This window comes from Anabrus simplex, chromosome 1 (assembly GCF_040414725.1).
Source record: "Anabrus simplex isolate iqAnaSimp1 chromosome 1, ASM4041472v1, whole genome shotgun sequence".
Classification (NCBI taxonomy): Eukaryota; Metazoa; Arthropoda; class Insecta; order Orthoptera; family Tettigoniidae; genus Anabrus; species Anabrus simplex.
The window spans coordinates 623,596,441-623,623,176 of NC_090265.1; the positions used below are offsets into that span (position 1 = coordinate 623,596,441).

At 38.1% G+C, this 26,736-nt stretch overlaps 1 protein-coding gene across 4 annotated transcripts in view; it reads right to left on the reverse strand.

Moving 5' to 3' along the window:
* Positions 1-491: 491 nt before the first annotated feature.
* LOC136857208 (uncharacterized) overlaps positions 492-26,736 on the reverse strand; it is a 64,055-nt gene continuing 37,810 nt past the window's right edge. For 2 of the 4 annotated variants that reach the window (XM_067135672.2, XM_067135673.2), the window contains exons 4-5: positions 22,275-22,491; positions 5,470-6,186 (exon numbers count right to left, since the gene is read on the reverse strand). In XM_067135672.2, the coding sequence (XP_066991773.2) occupies positions 6,164-6,186; positions 22,275-22,491 (240 nt within the window). In that variant the 3' untranslated portion in view covers positions 5,470-6,163. Of the gene's footprint in view, positions 2,708-5,469; positions 6,187-21,130; positions 22,492-26,736 lie in introns of those variants that run through there. The other 2 variants (XM_067135675.2, XM_067135674.2) reach the window with 2 other exon arrangements.

A 26,736-nucleotide genomic window follows, 5' to 3' on the forward strand; every position in this document is an offset into this window, starting at 1 on the left:
AACATTTTCTGCAGAAAACTCAAACAGTGGTAGAGCAGACTGAAAATATAAGCAAGACATCTTCTGTAAACTACAAAGCTAGGAGAATAATGATCCATAGAGGAAATGCTATTGCCTGATACAAGGGCTGAATTTAGACCACCATACACACTTGAAAAACACTATTAAGGCTGTTCAGTTTGGACCATATCTACTAGAGACAAATGTTATGATAGAAAGAACTTTTCAGCATCATTAAGTAGACCTGAAGTGACAAGTAAAAGCTGTTAAAACATAAAGACCAAATATTACAGTGAAAACACATTTTAGTAATATGTACCCATAATTTTGTATCTATATGGACAATAAAAGAATATTTGCACTTAATTCATATACACCCCGCAAGAAAGCTATTTTCATATTACTGTAATCATCAACCAGGTTTACAACAGTTACAGAAAGGACTATGGTTAAATCTAGAAAAATATAAAGAAGACAGGTATAAAACAATAATAGTTTAACAATCTAAATGTTTTTATTTCTCATCAGTTTGTCTTTCTACAGGTGGTAACCTAGTGAACATAGTCCAAAATTAATGTTTGGTGCATTTATTTGTTGCAAGATATATATGTCTATCTTTGAAAAAGCCCACCTGGTGGCTATAATCATTAAAGCATCAAGCCTTTCATGATCAGACACCATGATTAACTGCTTTGAATCCCATTTGTGGAAAAAAAATTCAACATCAGAATAATGGCCAGGAGGGTAGGAGAGGCAGTGGTATATAATTTATAATCATTAGATAACATGCCTAAAGCCTGCATTCAATTCCAATCCTCTCTGCAGTGTTCATATGGAGTGAGGACATGATGCTGTTAACAGAGATTCGTCTGTGGAAAGGTGACGTTAAGCCTTGAACTGACCCCTTGCAGTTATTTAACAGGAGCAGGCTATGGACCAACACCGAATATCACCCTCTTCCTACCTCATTATCATAATAATCTCACACCCAGATGTGCAGGTCGCCCACGGATGTCAAATAAAAAGACCAACACCAGGAAAGTCAAATATGTCCTGGCACTAAAAGCCATATACTAAATAATAAAATCTTTAAAAACATAATTTGGCTAAACTGTTCATACATGCTATAAATGTGTCCTTTTTTACTTATCAGCTGGATGTGTTGCAAACTTTTCCTTCCATATGAAGTAATAACATCATAAGAAATGGTTTTGTACCTATCAATCACAAATTCATGAAACAGGCTGCAGTCCACTAGCTTTCTGGTGTTATTAGTCATAATATCAGCTCACTGTAACTGCCTTCTTAGAGGGCGTCACATCGCTATTGTTGAAGTGTTATATTGTCTGAGACTATTTGTTTCATGCTTCCTTCACAAAATGGTGAGAAATTACACAAGGCACCCTCGTTCCCTACCCTAACTAAATTTTTTTTCTTAAGATGGAACTGTTGGTTGGGGATTTTTGTTTTTTCAAGTATATTCAATAATTTTATAAATTTGTATCATATGTTTGACAGACTAAAAAACTAAAAGATTATTCCTATATGCATTACTTATTGCAGCAAACGGCAGGCTGCTGTTATACAGGATGCTTCGTAAAGAAAGTGCCCAATATATTGGAAGGAATTCACCAATACAAATAAATCATGTATGCAGACAGAGTTGAGTTGAGCAGAGACAAAGTGACATGGTTGTGTGCTTACGTCATTCAAATAATGACTACAGTTTCCCTTGTTACAACCTTTGAGCTCCGTTTATCCGCACGAGACTATTCACAAAGACAGGATCAAGAAATAGTGTTGCACATCTAGTTTCATCAAGAACAATCAAGAGAAAACTAGTTCTAGTAGTATTTCCACAGCGAACCAGATTGCCAAGTTGGCCCAGATAGTATTAATAATTTGAGCAGGTAGGTGATATTCCTGCCTGCTGTCATTTCTTGATGGATACAGTACTTTTGCATCCACCTCATGGCGCAGGCCAGAGGAAAGTGTGCTTCCACCTAAATCCCAGCCTCATCCATGGCTGTGACAATATGGAAGCTGCTGGGGTATGGGTGGTTCTGAGTAATGACATTAGAGCACAACCAGTGTGTCTTGAGTGTTATGAAAGGTGTTGCTCATTGGGTTAATCATGATGCAATAACACTTTCTGGCCCAGTGAGGAAAGCAATGGCAAACTACCTCACTCCTCATCTTGCCTAGTACGCCTTTGGTTTCTGTGGTTTACCTATAACTGCATAGCCTTTGGTAGTGCTATTTGAGGATCAAACCAGCCTCGGGGCTGATGACCTAACAGACAGACAGGTGATATTCAGAGCATACTTCCTGAAATTATTCTTATTCTTCTCATTCTTCTACTTCTTCCTCCTCCTCTGCTTTTCCCACATCTGTGGGGTTGCAGGTGCAAACTGTGTTACACATGTGGATTTAGCTGGGTTTTACTCCCGGATGACCTTCCTGACGCCAACCCTATATGGAGGGATGTAATTACTACTGCATGTTTCTGTGGTGGTTGGTAGTGTAGTGTGCTGTCTGAATATGAAGAGGAAAGTGTTGAGACAAACACGAACACCCAGTTCCCGGGCCAGACGAATTAATCAGATGCGATTAAAATCCCCGACCCAGCCGGAAATCAAGCCTGAGACCCTCTGAACCGAAGGCCTCAACACTGACCATTCAGCCAATGAGTCGGACAGCATACCTCCTGAAACACAATTAATTAATTTTGGTGAAACAAACCTTTCAGAAAGAGCAAAATGTTAAGCAAAGAGGAGGATGAAACATTTTGAGAAAAAGATGAACAATTAAAGTAATCTACAAGTGTCATGTTTGCTGCCACAGCATCCAATATACCTTTGTCATGCATCATAGTCCAAAAAAACTTTGAAAAATGGTTCTCTTATGTTATCCCCTCTTATGTACGGCCTGGAAGCAGCAACACTTACTGAACCAACAAAAAGTTGTCTTCAGGCAACAGAAATGAAGTTCCTCCATTCTCGTCTACAAAAAACAAAAAAGGATAAAGTAAGGAACGTAGATATCCGGCAATCGCTTGGATTGGAAAGAAGCTAGTTGGAAACTCTAGAAGTGAAGGGATTGCAATGGTTGGTCATATGAAAAGTATGGACCCTCACAGGACTCCTCAAACCTACTTTGACCACAATGTTCCTGGGAAGAGACCATGAGGAAGACCTCGCAATGTTTGGGAGAAACAGATATTGAAGGACCTTGAAATTAGAGATATGAACTGACGTTGCATATATGAGCAGCATCTGTGGATGGATAGGACAAACTGGAGGAGGCTCGTACACAACCGCATCCAGCTTGCTGGAGCGAATAAATGATGATGTATAGCAGGTGAAAAACGGCCAAAAGTTAGTGTTGGAGACGATCTTTTCTCTCATTTCTCACCGCAAGTATTAAAGAGTAACAAAATACATTGTAAGAGCTTGTATGCTAACTAACTCCACTCATATGTGCCAGCTTTTGAATGTAGTCTTTCTGGGGCCTCTAAAGCATTACTAGTAAAATGTTTAAAAATGGCAACAGTGAAAAAAAGGTATGCCACGGGCTCAGTTTCCAGGTTTGTTAAATTCACTTTATACAAAGGTTGTGCCAACTGCTGAAAGGTGCAAACAGGATCAAAATGTTTCCACTGAAAACAATGATCTGCTTAACTCCCAGAAAAAAAAAAGAAGAAAAAAACACTCCCAGGAAAAAACTGTCAGTAAAAGTCTGATGCTAGTGATATTGCTGAGTCAGTTTAAAGATTCCTAAAAGAAATGTGCTACTGAAAGAAATGGTCAACCTAAAAAGAGGGGCTGCATGTAGGAAAAAGTGTGCTTATGGATCATTTCAAGTTCAGCCTCAAGCAGGTTCAAGTGGTTAAATAACAACTAAGAAACAGAAAAGATGCACCAGAGAAAATTCTTTTAACTCTGAAAATTACTTTGCTGAAAGTGATGATGAGATTTCATAAGAGATGGAAGCACAAATTATGGCATAAGAAGATAGCGTCAGTAAATCTAAAAGGAAACCAGCTGTGAGTGACTGTGTTTTGGTTGAAATTTTCACAAAGAAAACTTACGTAAAGTGAGAAGACGATGGCAGTACTGCTAAAGGAGATGAAATGACGGTCATATTCCTCCGAAAATGTCATAAGTATGGCCAAAAGAAGTAGATATTTCCGTTGTCATTGTGAAAGACATTCTAGAAGCACTTCTCTAACCAGTCAACCAGATGCAAAGTAAACCATGTTTTTATTTGAAGTTTACTGGCTTAAATTTGAAATGAAAAGAGCATATCTTTCATTTTTCAAACCAGTACTATATGGTTTGTTTAATTTGTGCTGGAAATACTGTATATTATAAAAATTAGGGTAATTGGTTTATAGTATGCTTTAAATGTAAATGTGAGAATTTACTTTAGAATGGAGGTTTTTATAATCATTCTGTTTAGATATTTAAGTTATTTTTGACCTTACACATCCTATCTAAATATGCACTATTTACTAGTAGTTTATGAGATATTTCAGTGTGTGACCACAGTGAACCCACACCACAAATTATGGTCGTAAATCTTTTATGTCCAAGGAAAAACCCACAAACTAAGAGTTTAACAATAGAACAATAGTGAATACTTGGCATTAAATCACATTTAACTTCTATTAAAATATCTCCTACAATGATACAGTATTCTCAGGAAACCTCAAAAGGTGACCGTAATAAATCAAGCTGACAGTAACAATTTGATAACCACAAGATGTACACAGTACATCTGAAAATAACAATACATATTTACACAGCTCTTCAGTTTTGATATATTATCTTCCAAAGCAATGGACAGAGAAAAAAATTGAGTTAAGTATAAGGGGGATTGTTTAAAATAATAATAATAATAATAATAATAATAATAATAATAATAATAATAATAATAATAATAATAATAATAATAATAATAATAATAAAATGTAAAAACGCCCAAAGCAAGCAATCAACAATACCATACCCTGTCCAGCAAGCAGACAAGACATCACATACACTCAACAATGATTTAAATTTAGAGTTCATAAGTTGTAGTTTTCTCTCTTGTATGAACTGTGTTGATATTTTCCCATGTTATGCTGGCTCTTGTGCCATACAGACTAACATGGCCAGTTAACCTTCTGTTGTACCATTGTAACCCCCAGAGTAGGATGACTTCCATCCTGAAAGGGGCCGCTGCGAAGAAGTGAAGATGCTGATGTCCCAAATCAAGGCAGGATTCCAGAGGAAACGCAAGACTGGTGTGGTGTATGTGGACTTGTGCTGGTGGTGATTTTTGTTTTAAGAGGAAATACAACTTGGCAATCATCCTCTCTCAACAAATTAAATGGAGACAAAAATTAAAAATGTATTTATTTATTCAACAAAGGAATTTTAAAATGAATTTTAAAATAAGACAAAAATTATTTTACTAAGCCTAAAATGTCACAAACGCATCAAAAGGGAATGTGCATTCCCTGAGTAACAGAACACTTGAAATTTATATGTCCTTGATTAATCCACTCTCACACATAAAGTGAATGACGAGATCTCAGTATTCATGTCATCGGCTAGTATAAGTTTGAGTCTCCTGCAGGTCGAGGTTCCATCTTAGGCCAGAGAGATCGGCACACGCTGTGAGGATGTGTGCCACGCTGCAGTGTGGTAGGAAGGACTTATGCTCAAATTTGCACAAACAGTCCCCTGTAACAAGCTGACTGACCTGCTGAGTGAAATAATCTCTCACCACTATTTTAAAGTCCACAGCAGAAATCAAATTGGAAGGCGGTGTATTTTTAACAACGGCCTCCTGCAGGGATCTGTTCTGTCTCTAATTCTTTCTAACCTGTACACAGCAGACGTTCCCACAAACTTGATGTAACTTCCTCTATACACGACACCTGACTATCAACACCCAATGCAGTACTTTTTGAAGAATGTGAGATGACAAACAGCGGACCTGGAAGTTCTGAGACAGTGTTATATGGAGAAGTGCCTGAAGCCTAACCTGTCCAAGATGGAGGTATGATGCTGCCATCTGCCCAACCAACTAGCAGGGATGAAGATTGCTCCACAGTTTACCGCAAGTGCTGTACCTTGCAACACCAATCTCAAGTACCTTGAAGTAACATAAGACCTCATCTTGTCCTATCAGAAACACCTGGAAAATACAGCAAAGATAATTTAAACCAGAGTCAAATTGGTCAAAATAAGTTCACTGGGTCATCATGGGATGCAGAAACTAGCATTGTACAAGGTGACAACGGGTCTTGTCTACTCTGTCACCAAGTACTGCGCCTGTTTGGCTGAACTGCACGCATACAGGAAAGGTCGATGTGCAGCTAAACTCTGTCATGAGAACCATCGACAGGACTTCGAAGACTGCTCCCCCCACCTCCCCAGGCTCCCGGTCGTTTGTAGTATCTGACTGCTGAATAGCAGACAGTAAGCAGCATTTGGCACACCAGTGACAAAAGGTGCTTAAAAACGTAGGCGTACCCCTGCACATCGACTTGCAAACCCTTCCAGTCAAGCAACTCAAATTCAGGAGGTTGGCACACACAATGACAATCCGGCCATAAGACAGGGCCATATCCCCATGTGCGACCCCACAGATGTGGGGAAAGCGGTAGAAGAAGAAGAATGTGATTAAGTATTCAGTGGATAATGAAATGTTGTAGCAGGTAACTTTCTTGTGTTTATAAGTTTACAATTTTCAATCCCAAATAAGTGATCACCAAGAGTGTTCCAAAGCAATATAATCAATCAGAATCCTTTGTAAAGTAATTACATATCCTTGCCACTACCGGCACCAAACAGCCTTTGACCTACCAATAATACAGCACCCATATTTTAACTTTATAATTCAAAACTGAATAAAGTCATAATATAATCAATAACATTATTGTATTGCATCAATGTCTATATTCTACTTACATTAGTCCATAACCTGAGATTAGAGTTTGCCCTTGATATCAGTAATGACAAAAACTGACAATAATAATATATGCAAATCTTTGAACAGCTGATGCTCAAAACTTGTAATTTACGACTTCGCCCTTAATATCCTGAACACTTCATATATTAAATGCTTTTCTAAAGCTGCAGGAAACCTTTTTATTTATTCAACATTAGTACAGTTTATTTGCGTGTTTGACAAAGAATCAAATATGCACTACATTTTAACAGACACAAATTGTGCAGTGAAATCAGATTACCTTTTCAGACAGAGACAGAGATTTGAAGGTCATGCCAGTCATGTTACTGGCACATGGCTGAAAGGCTGCACTGTGCGCTTCGGAGTCCAAGTGCTGCTATCACACAGTTTGTTTCAAAAGATTATGTAAATATTAGTGTCAGTGTTTCTTATTCTCTATTTCTGCATGGTTTTTTCAGTGTAACTGCAGAGTGTATATTTGTTATTATCCCATTGAAATGGCAGCTGATAAGTTCACATTAGAATAACAAGTCTTCATGTACAACACGTATTACGTGAAAAACGAACCTTGTCAAGAGGTCTGTAGGCAGGCGTTCAAGTTCCAAAGAGACATACCATTAGACAATTGGTTCTTCAATTAAGAGAGACTGGTTCGCTACAGGCTAGAATTCATAGGCAAAAACAGAGTTAACAGAAGAAAAACTGGCTGAAACTGGGACAAAATTTGAATGCTCTCCAACAAAATCCCTACGTCATCTGTACCAAGAAGTAGGCATTTCATATGGAACAGACTGTGGCAACTAAGCTGTTGTAGAACTTGATCTACTCTTAAAATATATGTTAGTCCTCATTACACAATGAATTATAACTGTTTGCCTGTTTTACTTAATACACATGTGAATAAACTGAAAGTTACGGAGTAAAAATCTAGAGAGCAAGGTGCTGCACCAGCCAGCTCCCAGCCGAAAGATAATATGATCTCACTATATAAATATTAAAAAGGAATATAGAGCCATGCAGATGTGTGTCAGTACCATGCTATGTAATAACTCACTGATGATGCATATCTAAGACATTTACTATTATGAGCATTAGCACCAAATATCCCAAAACTGCTCAAATAAGACACAGGCCGATAAACACAAAAATATCATTAAATCGATGTTGCAAATCCCATCATAAAACTACCCATACCAGGATTAAAGCAAACATCTATCCTTGTTATTACCGTATTTACTTGTGTATTAGACCCCTCTCGCATACAAGATCCCCCAATGTAATTCATCGGAGAAGAACAACGATTCCGCTTCAAAGCGGTTACAAGTCTTATTGCAGCTCTGATGACATCGCACAAATTTGTGAATAGTTTCATCCGTATGACCCATGCAATGTGTTTCATAGTTAAGAAATGTCCGCCTCCATAGCATAGGCCTACTGCAGCTCTGATGATGTACAAATAGGTGAATAGTTTTGTTACCTGACCCGCGCATTGCAAGCATGCATCGGTCATGCTATACGTAGTACAGTCATTAAGTTCTGAGACTTGACGCCTGGAGGATAGGCACCCACAAGACTCTGTATGTTGCACATGATGCCGCATTACATGGCGTACACCTACACAGAACCACATCCACCCTCAAAATAGTCACCGTTGGCCATTATGCACATTTGCCAATGTTCGTATAGCTGCTGGAAGCACCGCTAAAAGCAGTTGGCAGGAAGGTCCCGTATGGCCTCTCTTGTAGCCGTCATGACCTCTTCGGATGACTGAAATCTGCACCCATGTGGGAATGCTTTCAGGCGAGGATAGAGAAAAAAATTGCATGGTGCGAGATCAGATGAGTATGGAGGGTGGAGCAAAACTGTCACCTGTTGCCTTGCAAGTTCCTCTTGGACAAGGACAGAGCGATGTGCAGGGGCGTTGTCGTGTAGCAACAGCCAATTCTTTGTACGGCAAATTGCATCGCGTAAATGGCCAAGGATCTCCTTGTAGTGGGTTTTGTTTACCGTTGCACCGTCTGGGAGAAATTCCTGAGTACGATTCCATTTGAATCAAAAAACAGTTCCAGCATCACCTTGCCTTTTGACCTGTCTTGTCGTGGTTTTGTCTGTCATGGTGATGATGGCATTTTCCAGGTGGCGGATTGTCATTTCAGTTGCGGATCGTAAAGGAAACACCATGTTTCGTCTCCAGTTATTATCCGGTTGAGAAACGTCAGATCATCGTCAGCACAATTGATGAGGTCACCACAAATCGTCATGCGATCATCACGTTGGTCTTGCGACAGGATTCGTGGCACACTGTGCTGGGTAACACGAGACATGTTGAGGTCATCCGTCAGAATTTTGTGGCAAGTACCTTGGCTGACTCCTATAACTGCTGAGAGATCGTCTACCGATTGGGAGCTGTTAGCATGCACCAACGTTGCAACATCTTGGATCTTACATTCCGTTCAAACTGTTTGTGGCTGACCAGTACGCACATCATCTTCCAAACTGTCCCGTCCCTGCACAAAACGTAGGTGCCACCTAAACACAACTTTGCAACTCTATGCGACCTCACCGTAAGCCTGGTGCATCATTTCAAAAATTTCGGCAGTGGTTTTGCCTAATTTCTGGCAGAACTTGGCATTTGCCCGTTGCTCAAACTGTGACATGTCAAGGTCTGACAGGCGTGTTCAAATCACCGTCACTACAACAACCGTATGTCTGCTTTCAGTGCACGCAGTCAACTGTCTCTTACAGGGACGGGAGACTAACTGACATGGTGTGTACAGATAAGAAAGGATTTCCACCTTATCTGTACATGTGTAAGCTGTCAATACGGAAATGAAACTCGTATATCAATATAACTGGCATGGTACCATACCACGGTGCCACCTATGCGCTATAGTGTACCACAGCGCCATCAAGCGGTCAGTCTCAGAACTTAATGGCTGTACTACGTATGTCTGTGTTTTGTAGTCAAGAATGCCCGCCAGCGTAATGGTTAGCACAATTAGCTGCTGTTCTCGGGAATCTGTGTTCGATTCCCAGTACTGTACTGCCAGAGATTTACGAATGGCAGGAAGGTTGATATACAGTAAAAATGGTACATGTAACTCCCCTCCACTGCGGGGGCATGCCTAGAAAGAGTCTCACCACCTTGGGATGAGGAAACGAGTTTAGTTGAGAAATATTAACGGTTGTTGCTATTAATTTAACGGCGAGATCGTTTAATATCTCGTAACTCAGGACAATACATGTATTTTTTGGAGAGAAGTAAGTTTAAAACATGATAAAAACTACCCAATCATAACGATTGTTTTACTTGCTAATGTACCTAACAAATAATAATAATAATAATAATAATAATAATAATAATAATAATTTCACGTCCCCACTTACTTTTAACAATTTTTGGAGATGCCAAACAAAATATACTACGTCATGTGTTAATAAAAAATGGAGACAACAAACATATGAAATTAAACATTATGATAATAAAAACATATTACCGTCACACCTGTAGATATCCATAAATGTGGCAAACGTTCCCGTTATTTATTTTTATTCTTTTCGTTGTAGACTTTTTGGCACTATCCGGCTATAGCATACCTAACCTACACAATGCGGTCTCTCTTTTCTCATTTACAGCTGTTTAGGTAAATCCTGATGTGATAAATACAGAGAACAAGCATGATATATACTTAAAAATAAGGGTCTGGCTTTCAACAGCCGCAGTTTTCAAAAAGAATGCTTCCAGTCACTATGTATTATATTTAAAAGTACAACTCGTAACGTACGTTAGTTATCAGCTGGTGGTTTGGCACACTTTCTATAGCATGGCATTATTCGGAAGGAGTGGCTTCTGCTACACATACACTAACTGCGAATATCAGAGACCATCTCCAGAAGCCATTTGGGAATAGATTCACACTGTTTGGACTATGCCGGGAACAAAACTATTTTTAAAAGGTTCAAAAAGACGGGACCTCGAATGCTCTCGATTGAAGTGCATGGCTGACCAAAGAGAATAAGTGGTGGCTGACAAGATGGCAGTGAAGATGACGTCACTTGGAATGCCGACACACCGGTAGCAGGGAAGTTGGCGGCGCAAGACAATAATTCAAATGAAGGCAGTGATCATGTTTACTCAGGTTTACTGTGTGGTAGGCCTACTGCTCAATTGACAGAGACAAATGACTGACCATTAAGTTCTTTTGTATCAATATTGTATAATATGATAATACGATACCCTTATCCCTTTAATCTACGGGGTTGAGTATGAAGTGAGATGAATCTTCATAGCGAGTTTTTACGAGCGTATGCCCTTCCTGATGTCAACATCTTCAGAGAAATTAATGAGATGAAATGAATGACGTGATATGAGTAACTAAAACTGACTATATTTATGTACTTTATATATAGGCCTAAAAGTCGTGTTCACCATTTATTGTCTTCTTACATTTATAAATACTGCCTTCCGACGAAAATAGCCAGTATAACTCAAATATATTCATGAGTTAGTTAAAGAACAGTGTAGAATGTTTACATGTACAATTTATAGCTCTTTATAGCCCAGAAGTCATGTGCTCACTGAACAAAATTTGAGGTTATCGAACTGGATTCCCCATTACTTTTTTGGGCTGTAAAAATGGGGGGAAAAGGGGAGGTCTAATACGCGAGTAAATACAGTATTTAACTTCACTGTCAAGGAAAACATCACCTTGAATTCCAATAGCATCTGTGATTTGCTGGCCTCTGTCTAGAAAATCACAATAGATTTCTTATAGGAAATCACTGTAGTACTAACAGTGGCTAGCTACATTCTCAGCTTGCTTCTTTTTAAGTGTTTCTTTTGTTTTCACAGCACTGGCAAATAGTGATTATAGAATAATTTTCTACACCGCTCACACAATAATAATTCATGGCAACATCCCATAGTGGTTTTTACAATACTTGAAACATCTAATTGCATCCATTCATTGCATAATCACAAATATATCCTTGTCTGTAATGCCACAAATGTTTAAAATTGTCTTTGGTCTACTATGAATTGCTTTCCATCCAGGATGTCGATACACAATGATCATGAATATACTGTTTTACATAAAATAACCACATAAAAACAATTTCTTTTTAAAGAATAATTTGAATTTTGTACAATCAAAGCCATAATGTAGCCACTAAAGATTATAATACAGTCTTGAAATGAATGGCTATAAACTTAAAACTATCAGTCTACATTTCCTCAAGGATTACAGAAACATTTATTTTTGTTACCACAGTTATCTTAATAGTTGATAAACAAAAATGTTCTCAACATCATTTACAAAAAAATATATAAATATATTTCTCCTATTTTAAATAACAGCCCTCCATTACTCATACTTTATGAATGATAGCTTCTTACGAACTGGAAAAACAAATAACATTCCAATCGTAGGTGAGGAGGGGGGCAACACAGATAAGGTTGGAATCACAATAATATGTGAGAGATCATTTTTAAACAAGAACAACATCCAGCAGTTGTCTGTGACGACGACATTGTTACAGACCCTGCATCCGAGGCTACTATGTTGAGTGATACTGACAATAGTGGCAAGGAAGGAGAGACTATACCTAAATCCTGTATTCCTCTACAAGTCAGCAGGAATCTTCATGTTGTTTACACAGCAGAAAGACAACACTTAGGGCCCTTTTACACGAGGCGACTAGTGGCGGAGATCGGTGGTGGCAACTTAAAGTGGAGTGTTATTTTAAATGAGAGCTTTCATACGTTGCGACTGCAGTTGCGGGACCGGGAAACAGTCGCCTACAGTCGCTCACTCGCGCAACTAGCAGCTGCAACTTGGAGTCACCGCCACTCAAGGTAAAGCATTATTTTAAATTAGAGTTTTCACACGATGCCACTAGTTACCGCTACTTCTCACTGTCCACTCCAGTTTGATCCAGTTTGTGTAAATTAGGAAGTCATGAATAACAAGCCTACTGCGTTCATTGTCAGATATGGCAAATATCCCACGATCTGGAACGCTTCAGTCAATAAGTATGGAAAAGTGAACGAAGAAATGCATGGCATAGCATTATATTGAGGTTCTTCCCTAAGTTTGATGACAACACACCAGCAGAGAGAAACGAAATAAGTTTGCTTTTTTCTTATATTTTACGTACCTTTTATTAATTTGTTACAAGAAAACTAACAAGACAATTCTGTAAATTACAGAGTATATTCAGAAAAGAGAATTTCATTCATTATTTGCTTCAATTATTTTTACTGTAGTGAAAAGTTTTAATCATGCAGGAGATTTACATGGTAAACAAGATAGCAATGGAATGAAAGATCAACGATCATCACTACTTAACTAATGTTATTAAAAAGAGCCCATTGACATATTAAAAATTACGAAAGGCATGTAAAGTACAATTGTATTTGTGGTGTCCATCTATGATCTATATAGTACTGTAGACACAATACTTATGTCTCTAAATACGATCCATTTGCCATGAAACTGCACCTTCCTCACTGACAAAATAGTCGCAAACTTGTCTCGTAAATTTCTGGTGAGCCTTGATGTAGGTCCTGAAGCAGGGTACATTTCGAACAATCCATCTACTGTCAAAGTATCTTCGATTTGAACACCATCCCTCTCTCGTACAAAATTATGCAAAACACAACACATTTTCACTATGTCCTCTGCTAGTGTGGTGTCAAAATTCATTGATCTATGGAAAATACGCCATTTGTTTGTAAGTATTCCAAAGGTACATTCAATGTACCTGCATGCCGTTGAACGTCTGCAATTAAAAGACGCGTTTCTTTACACTCAGAAAAGTGCCCACATATGGTCGCAGTATATGACAGGAAAGATCTAATCCCTCATCAGCTACAAATACAAAGGGCATTGACTCATCAAATCCTGTGTACAACCTCTGTGGTGGAGGATGCACCTTCATTGCTCTTGTCCTGCGTTTATTTCTCTTTTTCTTTTGGATTAGCAACGCAAGCAGAAGCAGTTCCTAACTCGTAGATACTATTTTAGAAATGGGGAGTTTAAGACCTGTTTTCCGTACAGGCGATGGGCTGCTGCCACCGATCGCCGCCACTAGTTGTCTCGGATAAAAGGACAGGCGATGGGCTGCTGCCACCGATCGCCGCCACTAGTTGCCTCGTATGAAAGCGGCCTTAGTTTCTCGGACACTGTTTTACTCCAGAGAATTAGAATGGAAATTAAAAAGAAAAAGAAGACAAACAAATACATAATTTTATGGTAAAGTTCAGAAGAAAGGAAGATAATTCTTAAAAGAACATAAAAATAACATCAAACAGATTATCTGTCTTTTCTAATTATCTGTTCCTCCCCTCCGCTTCATTACACTTGATAATTGAGGTTCTATTGCACTTCTATTTACAGGTACGTATTTACAATTTTACAGGTAAGGGTTATTGTTAATACATTTGTTTCAGTTGTAGTTTTTGTTTGGTCATTTGTTTACCAGTGTAAAACCATAATCTTTATCTTATTTTAGGAACAGATTTGAGTTATGTCTGGTTGGCAGATATACTGCATATATCTCAATCCAGTATTCCTCTAAAAATCAGCAGAAATAAAAAATTCTAGTGGTAAAATTCAGAAGAAAGTGGCAGACCTCTTAAAAGAAAACATGTCGAACATATTACGCAGTACAACAGTGAATTGCTCTCAGACTCGAAATATATCAATTACCATGTTTTGGGACACGCTAATCACGAAAATAACATTACTTTTTTCATATCACCTAACATTGTTGAGATATTTGTATTGCACGCTACAGCGGGACTGTTACTTTCTTCGAGAGCGGAAGGCGCTAGTGTCTCCGTCTGAGCAACATTTTATTATAGCTCTTGGTTTTATTACTCTAAAGGAATGTTAAACCCCTCAGTTGCCTATTCTGTTAATATGAAAGAAACATATGATAGTATGGAAAATTCTTAAGGCTTTGAACTATACATAACACGGGTGACAAATTTGTGCAGATCTAAAAGCGATAGATAAGCTAAGAGAAATGCAGCCAAGATTCAAAAAATGTTTTCTCTGAGTGGGACAGTTGGGATAAGCATAATCATTATGAAATTAGAGAGTGGTCATCAAGAGAAAGTGTAGTATTAGGACAAAAATATGTTAAAAATTTGCCACTTGTTGATGTCACCAGAATAAATTTTCACCCTTCGTATATAAAACCTGAACTACCTGCATAAACAGAAACGTATCAGGAAGAAGAGGAGGAAGTAGCATATAAAACTGGGATTGACAAAGAACTTTGTTAAGGTGATAGACATATCAGGAAGGGTATTTCAATTATTTTTTTGTTTTACATTGCACCAACACAGATAGGTCTTATGGCGTTGATGGTGGACATGAAAGGCCTAGGAGTGGGAAGGAAGCGGCTGTGGCCTTAATTAAGGTACAGCACCAGCATTTGCCTGGTGTGAAAATGGGAAACCACAGAAAACCAACTTCAGGGCTTCAAACTTCAAACCCACTATCTCCCTGACGCAAGCTCACAGCTGCGCAACCCTAACCACACGGCCAACTCGCTCGGTCATTTGGATATTTAAGGGGAAGATTGAGTGAAGCAAAACTAAAGGAAGGTATCTTTACAGGGCCACAAATTTGCACTCTCTTAAATGATTCTGTATTCCAGAGGACTATCATTCCTGTTGAAAGAAAAGACTAGCTTGCTTTTAAATCAGTTTGTGTGAATTTTCTGGGAAACTATAGAGCAGACAATTACAGAAATATGGTGAAAGATTTGTTGAGGGCTTACAAGACACTGGGATGCAACATGTCCCATAAGATTCACTTCCTCTATACACACTTGAATTTCTTTCCATCGAACCTTGGTGAGGTCAGTGATGAGCACGGGTAAAGGTTCCATCAGGACTTAAAAGAAAGGAAAATCAGTGTCCAACATGCTTGTGATTATTGCTGGCAACTTATCACAGATGTTTCGGAGCCATCTTATAGGCGCAAGTCTTCGGGGAAAAGGTTTTTAAGATGGTACAAATTTTTACTATACAAAGTCTTAATTGCAACATAAATACAATTTTAGAATACTTAACCTTTTCCGGTCCAACGTCGAGGTGACCTCGACATCATGGTTTATTGTAACTGGTCCAACGTCGAGCTCACCTCGACATTACGTTTCGTTCTACCTGAGAAGTTATTTACTGAAGTTCTTTGACTTCACTGAGGTCGATCGATATCCCTGGAGTTTCTAGAACAAATTTTTGTCCACAAAAGAAGCCATTCTGTTATCTCCATGGACATAATACGAGATATATGTAGCTGTGTGTCATCATGGTTACCCGCGGCCTGTCAGCTGTGTTTACAGTGAGTAGTGCTGCACACGTGTTGTACTAGGCATGTTTATCTGTAAAAGCGAATTGTCTCGGTTGAATTTGCGATATAAAATCCCAAATGTGAATGAAGAAAAAATACGTATGCACGTTTATTTAGACAGCAGTGACGATGATTATTTACCTGAATTAGACGAAGAGTTTAGGGAACTGTCAAGTGAAGATGAAGGTGTAGTGAACTCCAGCATTCCAAGTGAAACTTTAGCGACTGGACCTGAGCGTAAAAAGCGCAGAATGATCCCGGACCATCATATACTGTTTCCAAATATTCAGAAGAGGAAGTTCCAGTGAATGCTACAAAAGCAAGAAGACATGCTAATGGCCCTGGTTGGAGGAGGGGATACGGCACGCGGCAATGACGACGCTTCGCAGGTCAGGGTTGATAATTTCAGTAACAGTTAATGCTGAACATACTTCCGCACATACAAATGGGAATGCAAACGGCAATAGTGTTTACCGGAATGTAACATTTCATGATAGTGAACCACCTAGGCTAAGTTGTTCATCAGGTCAGAAAACTAGAGGACCGCAGGTTCTGCCTAGCGGCATCACTCCACTTCAGTTTATTACGGTTTGTATTGTTTTTTACCTCTGCACTGGCGACGAAAATTATTGCGGAAACTAATTCCTATGCAATAGCAAGTACGGTAATAATAATAATAATAATAATAATAATAATAGTACCGGGCGGTACACCTCCACGCCGCTAATTCAAACATTGCGCCAGTTGAAACTCCTCTACTGGAGGAAGCCTGAACTTTAACCACCATGTTAATTCTAAAGTTTCTCAGATGTTGCTATTGTAAATTTTGAAGAGTTCTGAACTGTGTCTTTTTCGATTTATATTTGTTTTCTCTATAGTGAGAAGTGTGAACATTCTCTTCTAGATGGCACTACTGAAGAACCACAATTGTGCACCCTAGTGCGAAGTGAAGGAACTGTTTTTTGAGAAATTTTGTGTTCATAAGTTTGTTCTTTGTTAAATTTCTTTCAGTCATTTTTTGGGTTGGCAGTATAACCCTTCTCTTTCCGCTTGTTTTGAATTTAGCCAATCCCGAATTTCTCTAATTAATTTTTGACCAATAACTTACGTCTTCTCCGATATGGATATGTTGCTTGATCCTAGCCAATAAAGTTGAGGGGGGTGTGGGTTCTCATTCTTGAAAGGTCTTGAATGTTCCACGAGGGTATTTAAACTGCTGATTTTCTGGTCTCCGGGCCACTTTAGTAACATCTTTCCTAGTGTTTTATGTAGCAGGGGGCGGGAAGCGCCTCTTCCTTCGGGCAGCAGTTCTTCCATAAAGTAATGGCCTTTTAATAACTTCATTTCTTGCTAGCTCAGCAGTTTAACCCTCGGGGCAGGTTCGAAACTTTTATCATGTAACTTTCCTTTAAAATGTAAAAGACACTTGGTATAAAATTCTATCTCTTTAACTACAAATTGGGATAGAGAGTGCCTAACCCTCTCGAGCTCCCACTCATAGTGTTTTGAGGTGACTACGTTTTCATAACAGTTTCCCTTCTCTTTGTAATATAATAAAGTTTTCCTATCGTGTCACCTCCGTAGTATGGGATTATCCCTTGCATAAGCGGCCTAGTGCCAAATAGGTTTTAAAAAGGTGTATTAGGAGTGCAAGTTACGCCTCCACTCATGTTGGTATTTTGGGGCCATGTAATTATCCTGTTTCTTTACTGAATAGGCCTCAGTAGGTTGGGTATTTTTACCCCTGTTCTTGTGTGCCTGGAGGGCAGCTTGAAGCTGGAGTTTGGTGTGGCCTTTGAATTGGCTTGAACTTTGTGAGCGGGTTGCTCTTTCTTAAATTTGGTTTCTGTGTGCCTCGAGCAGGCTTAACTGGGTAATTGGGAGCTAGTGCTCCTTGGCATGGTTGGGGTTTTCTGCCCCTTTGTTGAACGTTGTTCATATGTAAAGTTGGGCTCATTGCTCAAGGATTGCATGTCTGGGGGCTCGAAGCCCAAATCCATTAACAAATTGTAATTGTACATTCTTAATTTGTTGATATGCTACTGAGTACCTGTCATACTTGTTATTCCTTGATCTTGAAAAGAAAATATAACCTTTGTTAAAGTTTTAAATTAACTTTAATTTCGTAAGTTGAGACCTATTCATCCCAGCACCTTCTTTCACCTCTGCTGTTCCACAGATACCTCGGAATAATAATAATAATAATAATAATAATAATAATAATAATAATAATAATTACTAATACAAATAATTACTAATAAAAATTCTGAGTTTAATCTGGCTAGGTATAAATGTGCAAAATTAATTTGGACCAGACTGTTGGAACATATGACAGAAAATTGGACTGCAAAGGGTATATTTCTGATGTTGTGTATTCATAAAAGCGAATAATTAAATCGCTATAACGGATTGTCATTATATCCAAATTTTTGTAAACGTTGGGAAAACCTCATAGACATTAAAATCGGTACGAAACGGCAATCGGTTCATTCGAAACTTGTATTTTCGCGGATAATATCCACACTTCAGCTTGCTCGTTTGTTATGTTTCAAAATACGATATTATGTGAAAGTGTTTGTTTAATTTCATTCTGAAAAAATTATAGTATCACTCCAGAGGTCTCTGTGGCAAACACTCCACTTTTCTTCTTCAAACAGCGTCACCTAACTTAACCGTATATGTATCATGAAAGGACATTTCAAGCGCATGTAGAGAAGTTATAACCTCCTCGCTATAAATTTACGTGGGTCAGCCTTTCCGAAATTTAACTAGATGCGAGAAAATATAAACTACCCTCAGAATCAGTGATGTACTCTGCCATATCTTCAGGTGCACCCCATTCTTACTCAATTTCAGTACACAACATCAAAAATTACGCGCTTGTTTATTCAGCTTTTATTTCTAACGAGTTAACAACCGCTACTGCCCACGTTATTTAAGCATTTATTACGAGAACGTGTTATCCTCTTTCATTTTGAATTTCCTTTTAGAGAACAGCAGTCGACGGGCATTACTAATCGACTCCGACATCGCCTTCGAATGTCGAGAAGAGAACTCGCAAGTGTACACAGCGAAAAAACAGTACCGTACCGAAGATGACAGATCGCATTTTGTGGCAAATATTTCAGTTTTCTTATTCAAACTGACTCACCTAACCTAACTTAACCATACTATATGTATAATGAAAACATATTCCTAGCACCAGTAGAGAAATGATAACATGCTCACTATAAATTTACATGGGAATAGCCTCTCCAAAAATCAACCAGACGCGAGAAAATATAAACCAATCTCTGAAATCAGTGATGTGCTCTGCCATATCTTGAGGTGTATCATATTCTTACTTAATTTCAGTGTAGCGTATTAAAAGTAGGCAATTGTTTACTAAACCTTTATTTCTAACGAGTTAAAAACTGCTATCGACCACATTATTACATTGTCTACTTCCTACAAGTCAGTGCTTGTTCCCTACCCACTCCTTTGTTACAAGGCCTGCCTGCTTCCTCCAGCAAGTCAGTGCTTGTCCTACATCAGACATTAGAGATGAGTCTCATAATAATTTTTTTACTTTTTAGTTTTTTTCTGTATGTTTATTCATTCTTAATTCTGGCTATCATTTCCAGATTTACTTCTTTGCCTGAGGTCCTAAGTGAAATTAAAGACATCATATTATGACAAGAAGATCATAACCATAAATTTTGTTATTATATTTAATTTAACGTTATAATTATTCCTGCAACGTTGTCTGTGTTATATGTTTTAGTTATCACAAAATCTGTTTAATTTTTATTTAGCTGAAGATGGCCACTAAGCGGCTGAAACTAGTCCCAAGACTGATGTAATATTACTTACTTGATATATTGTATTGAAAAGGAGGAACTCTTGCTAATTTATTTCTTATTATCACGTTATTTCTAATTTTCTTTATGGAACAGTGGTTGATGGGCATTACTAATCGACTCCCAACATCGCCTTTGAATGTTAACGAGAGACCTCACTAGTGGACATAACGAGGAAACGATACCGAAGATGATCGATCGCAAGCGATATAATCACTGAATGCATAAATGTTGGTAACGGAAAAAAAAGGCACACTTATTCACTCGTAATAACGGATGCATCAGCGATAGTGTTTTTGCTGTAACTGAAGGGTAATACATAGTTTAATATAGGAATTTTGAAGGGACAGACACGAACTGTCGTTATAACGGGATTCTTGTCATGTGCCGTACTCGTTATAGCGGACTTCTACTGTAACTGTTAGGTGATAGAGAAAAGCGAGCTTTAATTTCAAAATCAGCATATGCGAATTAACTAAAATTGCATATTTTCATTTCTGAGAGCAAAAAAAAGTTTAAGTTTGTTGTACTGTGTTATCTGTTTTTTTCAATTATCTGTTCCTCCCCTCTGCTTCATTACAATGGATAATCAATTCAATATGAATTTTATTATACGTACATTTGCACTGTCAAGTATCAGATCCTCTCCCAATGTTTTTAATATAGCCAAAGTCACTGCAAGCAGATGCAATAAATATCTGGTTCTCTTCTATAAGAAGAAATTTCTCAAAACCAAGCAGAGAAAAACAAAATATTTCATGTTGCCATTGATGCTTTCACGGCCCGTACTTTAGACACGATACTGTATAGGCTTTTGGGCTTATGCCGTGTCAAGAAAATAAGGTGAAATTCTTTACGTTTCGCAAAGAACTGTGCTCTGCGTCATCAGAAGAAATCTCTATTGTCTATGAGAACAGATTCTTAATGCTTCTTCTTATTTTCTTGACACAGCATAAGCCCAAAAGCCTATACAGTAGTGTATCATGTCTATTTCATTCTTTTATAGAGAGATCATTTCCGTTAAAGCATCACAGAAAGAAGTCGTATCAGACCAAATGCATGGAAACAGCTTTTCACCTTTGTAAGCCCATTCATCAGTCCAGACCAATCTCATGGCAGACCAAATACTGCCACAACACCACAGCAGTATGACCACAGCACCATATGCTCCCAAGTGCTTGGCCCCTCACTCACCATAGTGAGATGGAGAGGATCCAAATAAGAGAGAGGAAATTCCTACCAAAGATCCTTGGCCCAGATCAACATTCTGAGGGCAAATATCATGTGAGGTCAAATGCAGAGCCGCACTCTAAATTTAAAAAGCTCTCACTTTCGATGAGGAAGTGCTGTCATGTTTTATGGTCATTTCTCGCACATGCCTTAACACCAGAATACCATACAAACTTCTTGATCTACAGAATTTTCAATCATAAGCCATGAATTAATGTGGAACCTAAACCAATGTGACATGTTCAGTAATTTCAAAAATCCATAATAAAAAGGGCAGGGTGACAAATTCAACAGTAATCATTCACAATGAGGGAAAACATGCCTTATAACTAGGACTAGATTGGCCTGAAAACAAGCAAGTTACACACACATTTTCAGAGTGAAATATAAAATAACCAATTAAGATTAGGCCACAGGAACTACTAACACTACAGCAAAATTGAATTAAATACTGTACTACTAAACAAAATAAATTCATGGATTATCAAATTTATGAAATCCATCAAGTATATAAAATTCAAAACATTAAAATATAACAAGATGCATGACTTTCTATGCATATTTTAAGAATTCATTGAGACAGGAAAAGTAAAAGCGACCAGATTGTATGAAAAGGGGTATTCTTAAGTTATAAGGATTTTCTTTCTTTTTAGTTTTAATAAAAGTAACTAATGCGAACTTTAGTTTGATCATTTCTCCATCTTCAAACTATCTTAGCAACTGCCCTCGGCTGGTATGCAATATAATACTTGTAAGAATATCTTCCTTACTAACAAATCAGTAGTGATCCATATAAACTTAGAGCACAATGTGATGCATCCTCATGACAGCAGTAACAACCACTATTATAAATATTATGTGATACAGAAATGCTAACAATTTTTAGGTAGAACTTCCTTCCACCAGTTGTCCTGATAATGGTATTTTTGTAACTCAATTCCTTCTCGAGGAACAGGCATGACGTAACCACCAAATTCCTTGACAGGGAGAGGTGGAGCAATAAGTCTGGGCGGAAAACACTGCAATGATGTCATCCCCTCACAGTCAGGTGGCAACATTCGTCTCTTCCAACCAACTCGTCTCATCATATTGATCTACAATGATAAGAGAAATACATAAAATTTCACACCTCAAAACAATAAGTAAATATCAATAGAATACTGTGCACCTAGGTATTGCTACTTTTTTTTTTTTTTTTGCTTTACGTTGCACCGACGCAGATAGGTCTTATAGTGACGATGGGACAGGAAAGGCCTAGGAATGGCAAGGAAGTGACGTGGCCTTAATTAAAGTACAGCCCCAGCATTTGCCTGGTGTGAAAATGGGAAACCACAGAAAACCACCTTCAGGGCTGCCAACAGTGGGATTTGAACCCACTATCTCCCGGATGCAAGCTCACAGCTGCGCGCCCCTAACTGCAAGGCCAACTCACCCGGTACTGCTACTTCCGAGCTCAATTATAAGCGTATTCAAAATAAAACATGTATAAAAAATTCTCGAGCTGAAATTATTCAAGCTCTTTGGGCTCTTTCAACCATGAAACTACCAGCATTTTGGCAGTGGGCATATCCCAGTTAATGAATGTGGGAATGTTGAAATGAAAAATCATGTCTCTGCAGATCAGATTCCACATGAAACTGGAGGTTATGTGGCCATGACTATAATAGCATCAGTGAAGTAAAACTACAATTTCTGGCAGTAACAGTACACTACAGGAGATATGTATCTGCACTGCTCTCTCTCTCTTGCTGTATATTCCTCAGCTTCATACTAAAAAATTCAGTTCCCAGCAGGGAATCAAAACTGGAATCTTAGAGATGTGTGGCATTCCACCTGACAAGCCCACTGCCACACTTGGGTGAAACGCTAGTTACCTCACCACTGAATTGTATTTTTTCGAATTTGAAACTTCACAAAATTATGTTCATACTTGATGTGATTACACAAATCAATGCAGGGTATAACCTCGGACAAAGTAAGAATTTTACCATTCTGGTAAAAAGGTCGTTGATAAAATTGTTTTTTTTTTTTTTTTGCTTTATGTCGCACCAACACAGATAGGTCTTATGGTGACAATGGGATAGGAAAGGCCTAGGAATGGGAAGAAAGCTTCAATTAAGGTACAGCCCCAGCATTTGCCTGGTGTGAAAATGGGAAACCACAGAAAACCATCTTCAGGGCTGTCGACAGTGGGGTTTGAACTCACTATCCCCCAATTACTGGATACTGGCCGCACTTAAGCGACTGCAGCTATTGAGCTCAGTAGATTCTGTTCTAGGACAGTATGTTACCTTCTACATTGTTATACCAATTGACCAGGAATGACTAGTAATGAAATATACCAGCCATATAATGTATGACTGTCAGGTACATAGGGAAAAATGATGAATGAAAGATGAGTCTCAATGACAACATGAATATTTCTTCAAAAACTTCTCAAATAAAACATACCCATGATGCCCTTTTATGGTGTCCTTCACAATTAATTTCCAAATTAAATTTTAATTAATATTTGAAAACAATTATTTTTGCATTTGAGTAATGATTCTTACTTTTCGTCTTAAAGTACATTGTCTGTACGTCCCACTAACTACTTTTACAGTTTGTGGAGATTATTATTATTAAGCGTATGGAATTTACAAAATGGACAAATATATACAATATTATACAAAAGAAAACCTGAGGTGCCAGAATTTAGTCCTGCAGGAGTTTTTACATGCCAGTAAATCTACCAACACCTTCAAATACCACCAGACAGAGCCAGGATTGAACCTGCCAAGTCGGGGTCAGAAGGCCAGCGCCTCAACTGTCGGAGCCTCTTAGCCCAGCATTCATCTTAAAAGCACCACCCTCAAGTTCAGGAAATTTGTTATATCCTTGCCTCCAAATATAAACAGCTTTAAGCCCATAGCAAACATGACCTAGACCTGACTGACATGTGCCCGCAATTAGTGAAAGGATGGAACAAAGGTTCAGAAAGAGAACCACTCAATGTGTCTGTATTTGCGACAAGAGGAAATCCATCACAAATCTCTCACTGTGGGGGACTAGCACCAGCATAGGGCTCTCTACATTCACGGAGCCAACTATAGCAGCATTTTTATTCTGCAAAACAGGATGGCTTCCTTGTAATTCACGTTACTGCAGTGGAATAAACTACCTACCATGACACAGTTTCACCAGGACTACAGTGGGACACCCAATTAGCCCAGAAAATAACTCTCATCCCAACAAAACTGAGCAGTAAACAATGAACAAATGATTTATAACAGTAGACATGATAAAATTTTGGGCGCTAGCCATATCAGAAAACAAGGTGAAATTTTGTCTGGAGAATCTTTATTCAAATGCAAAAAGATTATTTTCAAATATTAATTAAAATTTAATTTGGAGATTAACTGTGAAGGGCACCATAAAAGGACATAACAATTCTTAAAACTCAAAACTTCTATATTAGATAAGGCTTGCTCGTGAACAGACCTGATTTCCTTCTGAAGACATGAAGCAAAGTTCTTCTGTAAAACATAGAGAATTTCACCTTATTTTCTGTCATGGCAAAAGCCCAAAAGCTTATTATCATGTCTACAATTACAGGCCATGAAGGCATCAATCTAAAGATTTATAACATTCTTGCAATAGGAAACGTTCCAAGTTCCTTGCTTTCAGGCAAACATTCAGTATTAATTTGAGCTTATGGAATACACTTTGAGTGCCTTGTGTTGTGATAAGTTATAGGCTACATTTAACATATTTTGTGTGCTTTTCTTCATTACTGTTTAAACTTTAAATTATTCAGTTATTAATCAGTTATATTTGAAATGTTAACTCTTCTTAATATGGCTGAAAGGCAAATAAATTATAGCTTTATGAGTGAATGGGAGGACCAGTACTGCTTTACTGAAAACAAAGGAGAAACTGTGTGTATATTGTGTAATGCTAACATGTCTGTCTAAAAGAAGTAATGCTTTCTTTTAACATATAACAAACAGATTTATCCCCCATATTGCTTTGTTTATTTTATTTCATAGTTTTGTGACAAAAATAATAAACCTGTCCTCCTTAATTTACAGATACAAGGCTAAATATATCACAGAGCAGGTTCACTGTTGCCCGTGTTAGATGGCAACTAAAAATTCCTGCAAATTTATTTCATGGGCAATTCAATACAGCAAATTGATCTGCGCTGTGCACATAACAGTTCAGTGAAGAGGTCTACTGTAGAACAATTACAAAACTTCTTTCATCAACAGAATCAATTGATTACATTGTTCAAAACTGCACTGGACCTCATGCCATCTGATAATCACAAAAGTGTAATCAGAGCTGATAAAACTCCTGTGGCCCAACATGCAAGACGTTTCAACGCACCAAAAATTGATGAAGTTGCCACAATGGTTAGCTTTTAAAACACTGGGCATTTTGAAAAGAACATTAAGAAGATAAGAGTTATTGGCTTTTTAATTTTTAATACACACCACAAAAGATGTTTTGCACCACCTGCATTTTTTGTGTACGTGAAGGATGTTCACTCTAAAAGTTATTGCATGGCAAACAGACATCCGAATGACTTGTAATGCTACCTGTTAGCAGCTATGGAGGTAATACATGCAGTCTCAGAACAGTCCAGAAGAGTGTTGTTACTGTTACCCGTGGACACATGACAAGAACATATTTGTGTCCTAAGCAGTATACAGACATGCCTCGACAAGTAATTACCATTTTTGAGCATACACACATACTGACATTGCATCAGCAAGGCCTGTCTGTGAGGGCAATTGCTGGCCTGGTTGGTGTACACCATAATAATGTTGTCAGGATATATAGCCGATATCGTGTGACGAGTCCTTGCCATGGTCATCCGTGGACAACAACAGGAGCTGATAACCATTACGTGCTAATCCTGGCTCACAGGAACCCGGTACACACCACAACAGAACTGCAAAATTCCTTACAGCAGACAACTGGTAAGGCTGTGTCTACACAGACAATCAGAAAGGGTCTCCATGGAGACCACCTACACTCAGGAGATCATTAGCAAGCACCTGCACGTATACTCCAACACCGTTGATAAACTTAACAATAATAGGTATTTTATTTGATCCTGAACTGACTTGTCTAAATCTATTAAAGAAACTATTTAAAACTAGCTGAACCGACAGACGTCATTCTGTCAAAAATAAATGACAATGGAACGAACTCAAATTCAGTCTGTAGTGCACACAAAAATCAGAATAATGCAAATGACTACATCATCAACATCAAATTAGTTAATTTTCTACTGCTACCAAAACTTAGTAATAAACTATTGGAAAAATGTGTTTTCATTACCTGCAATATTA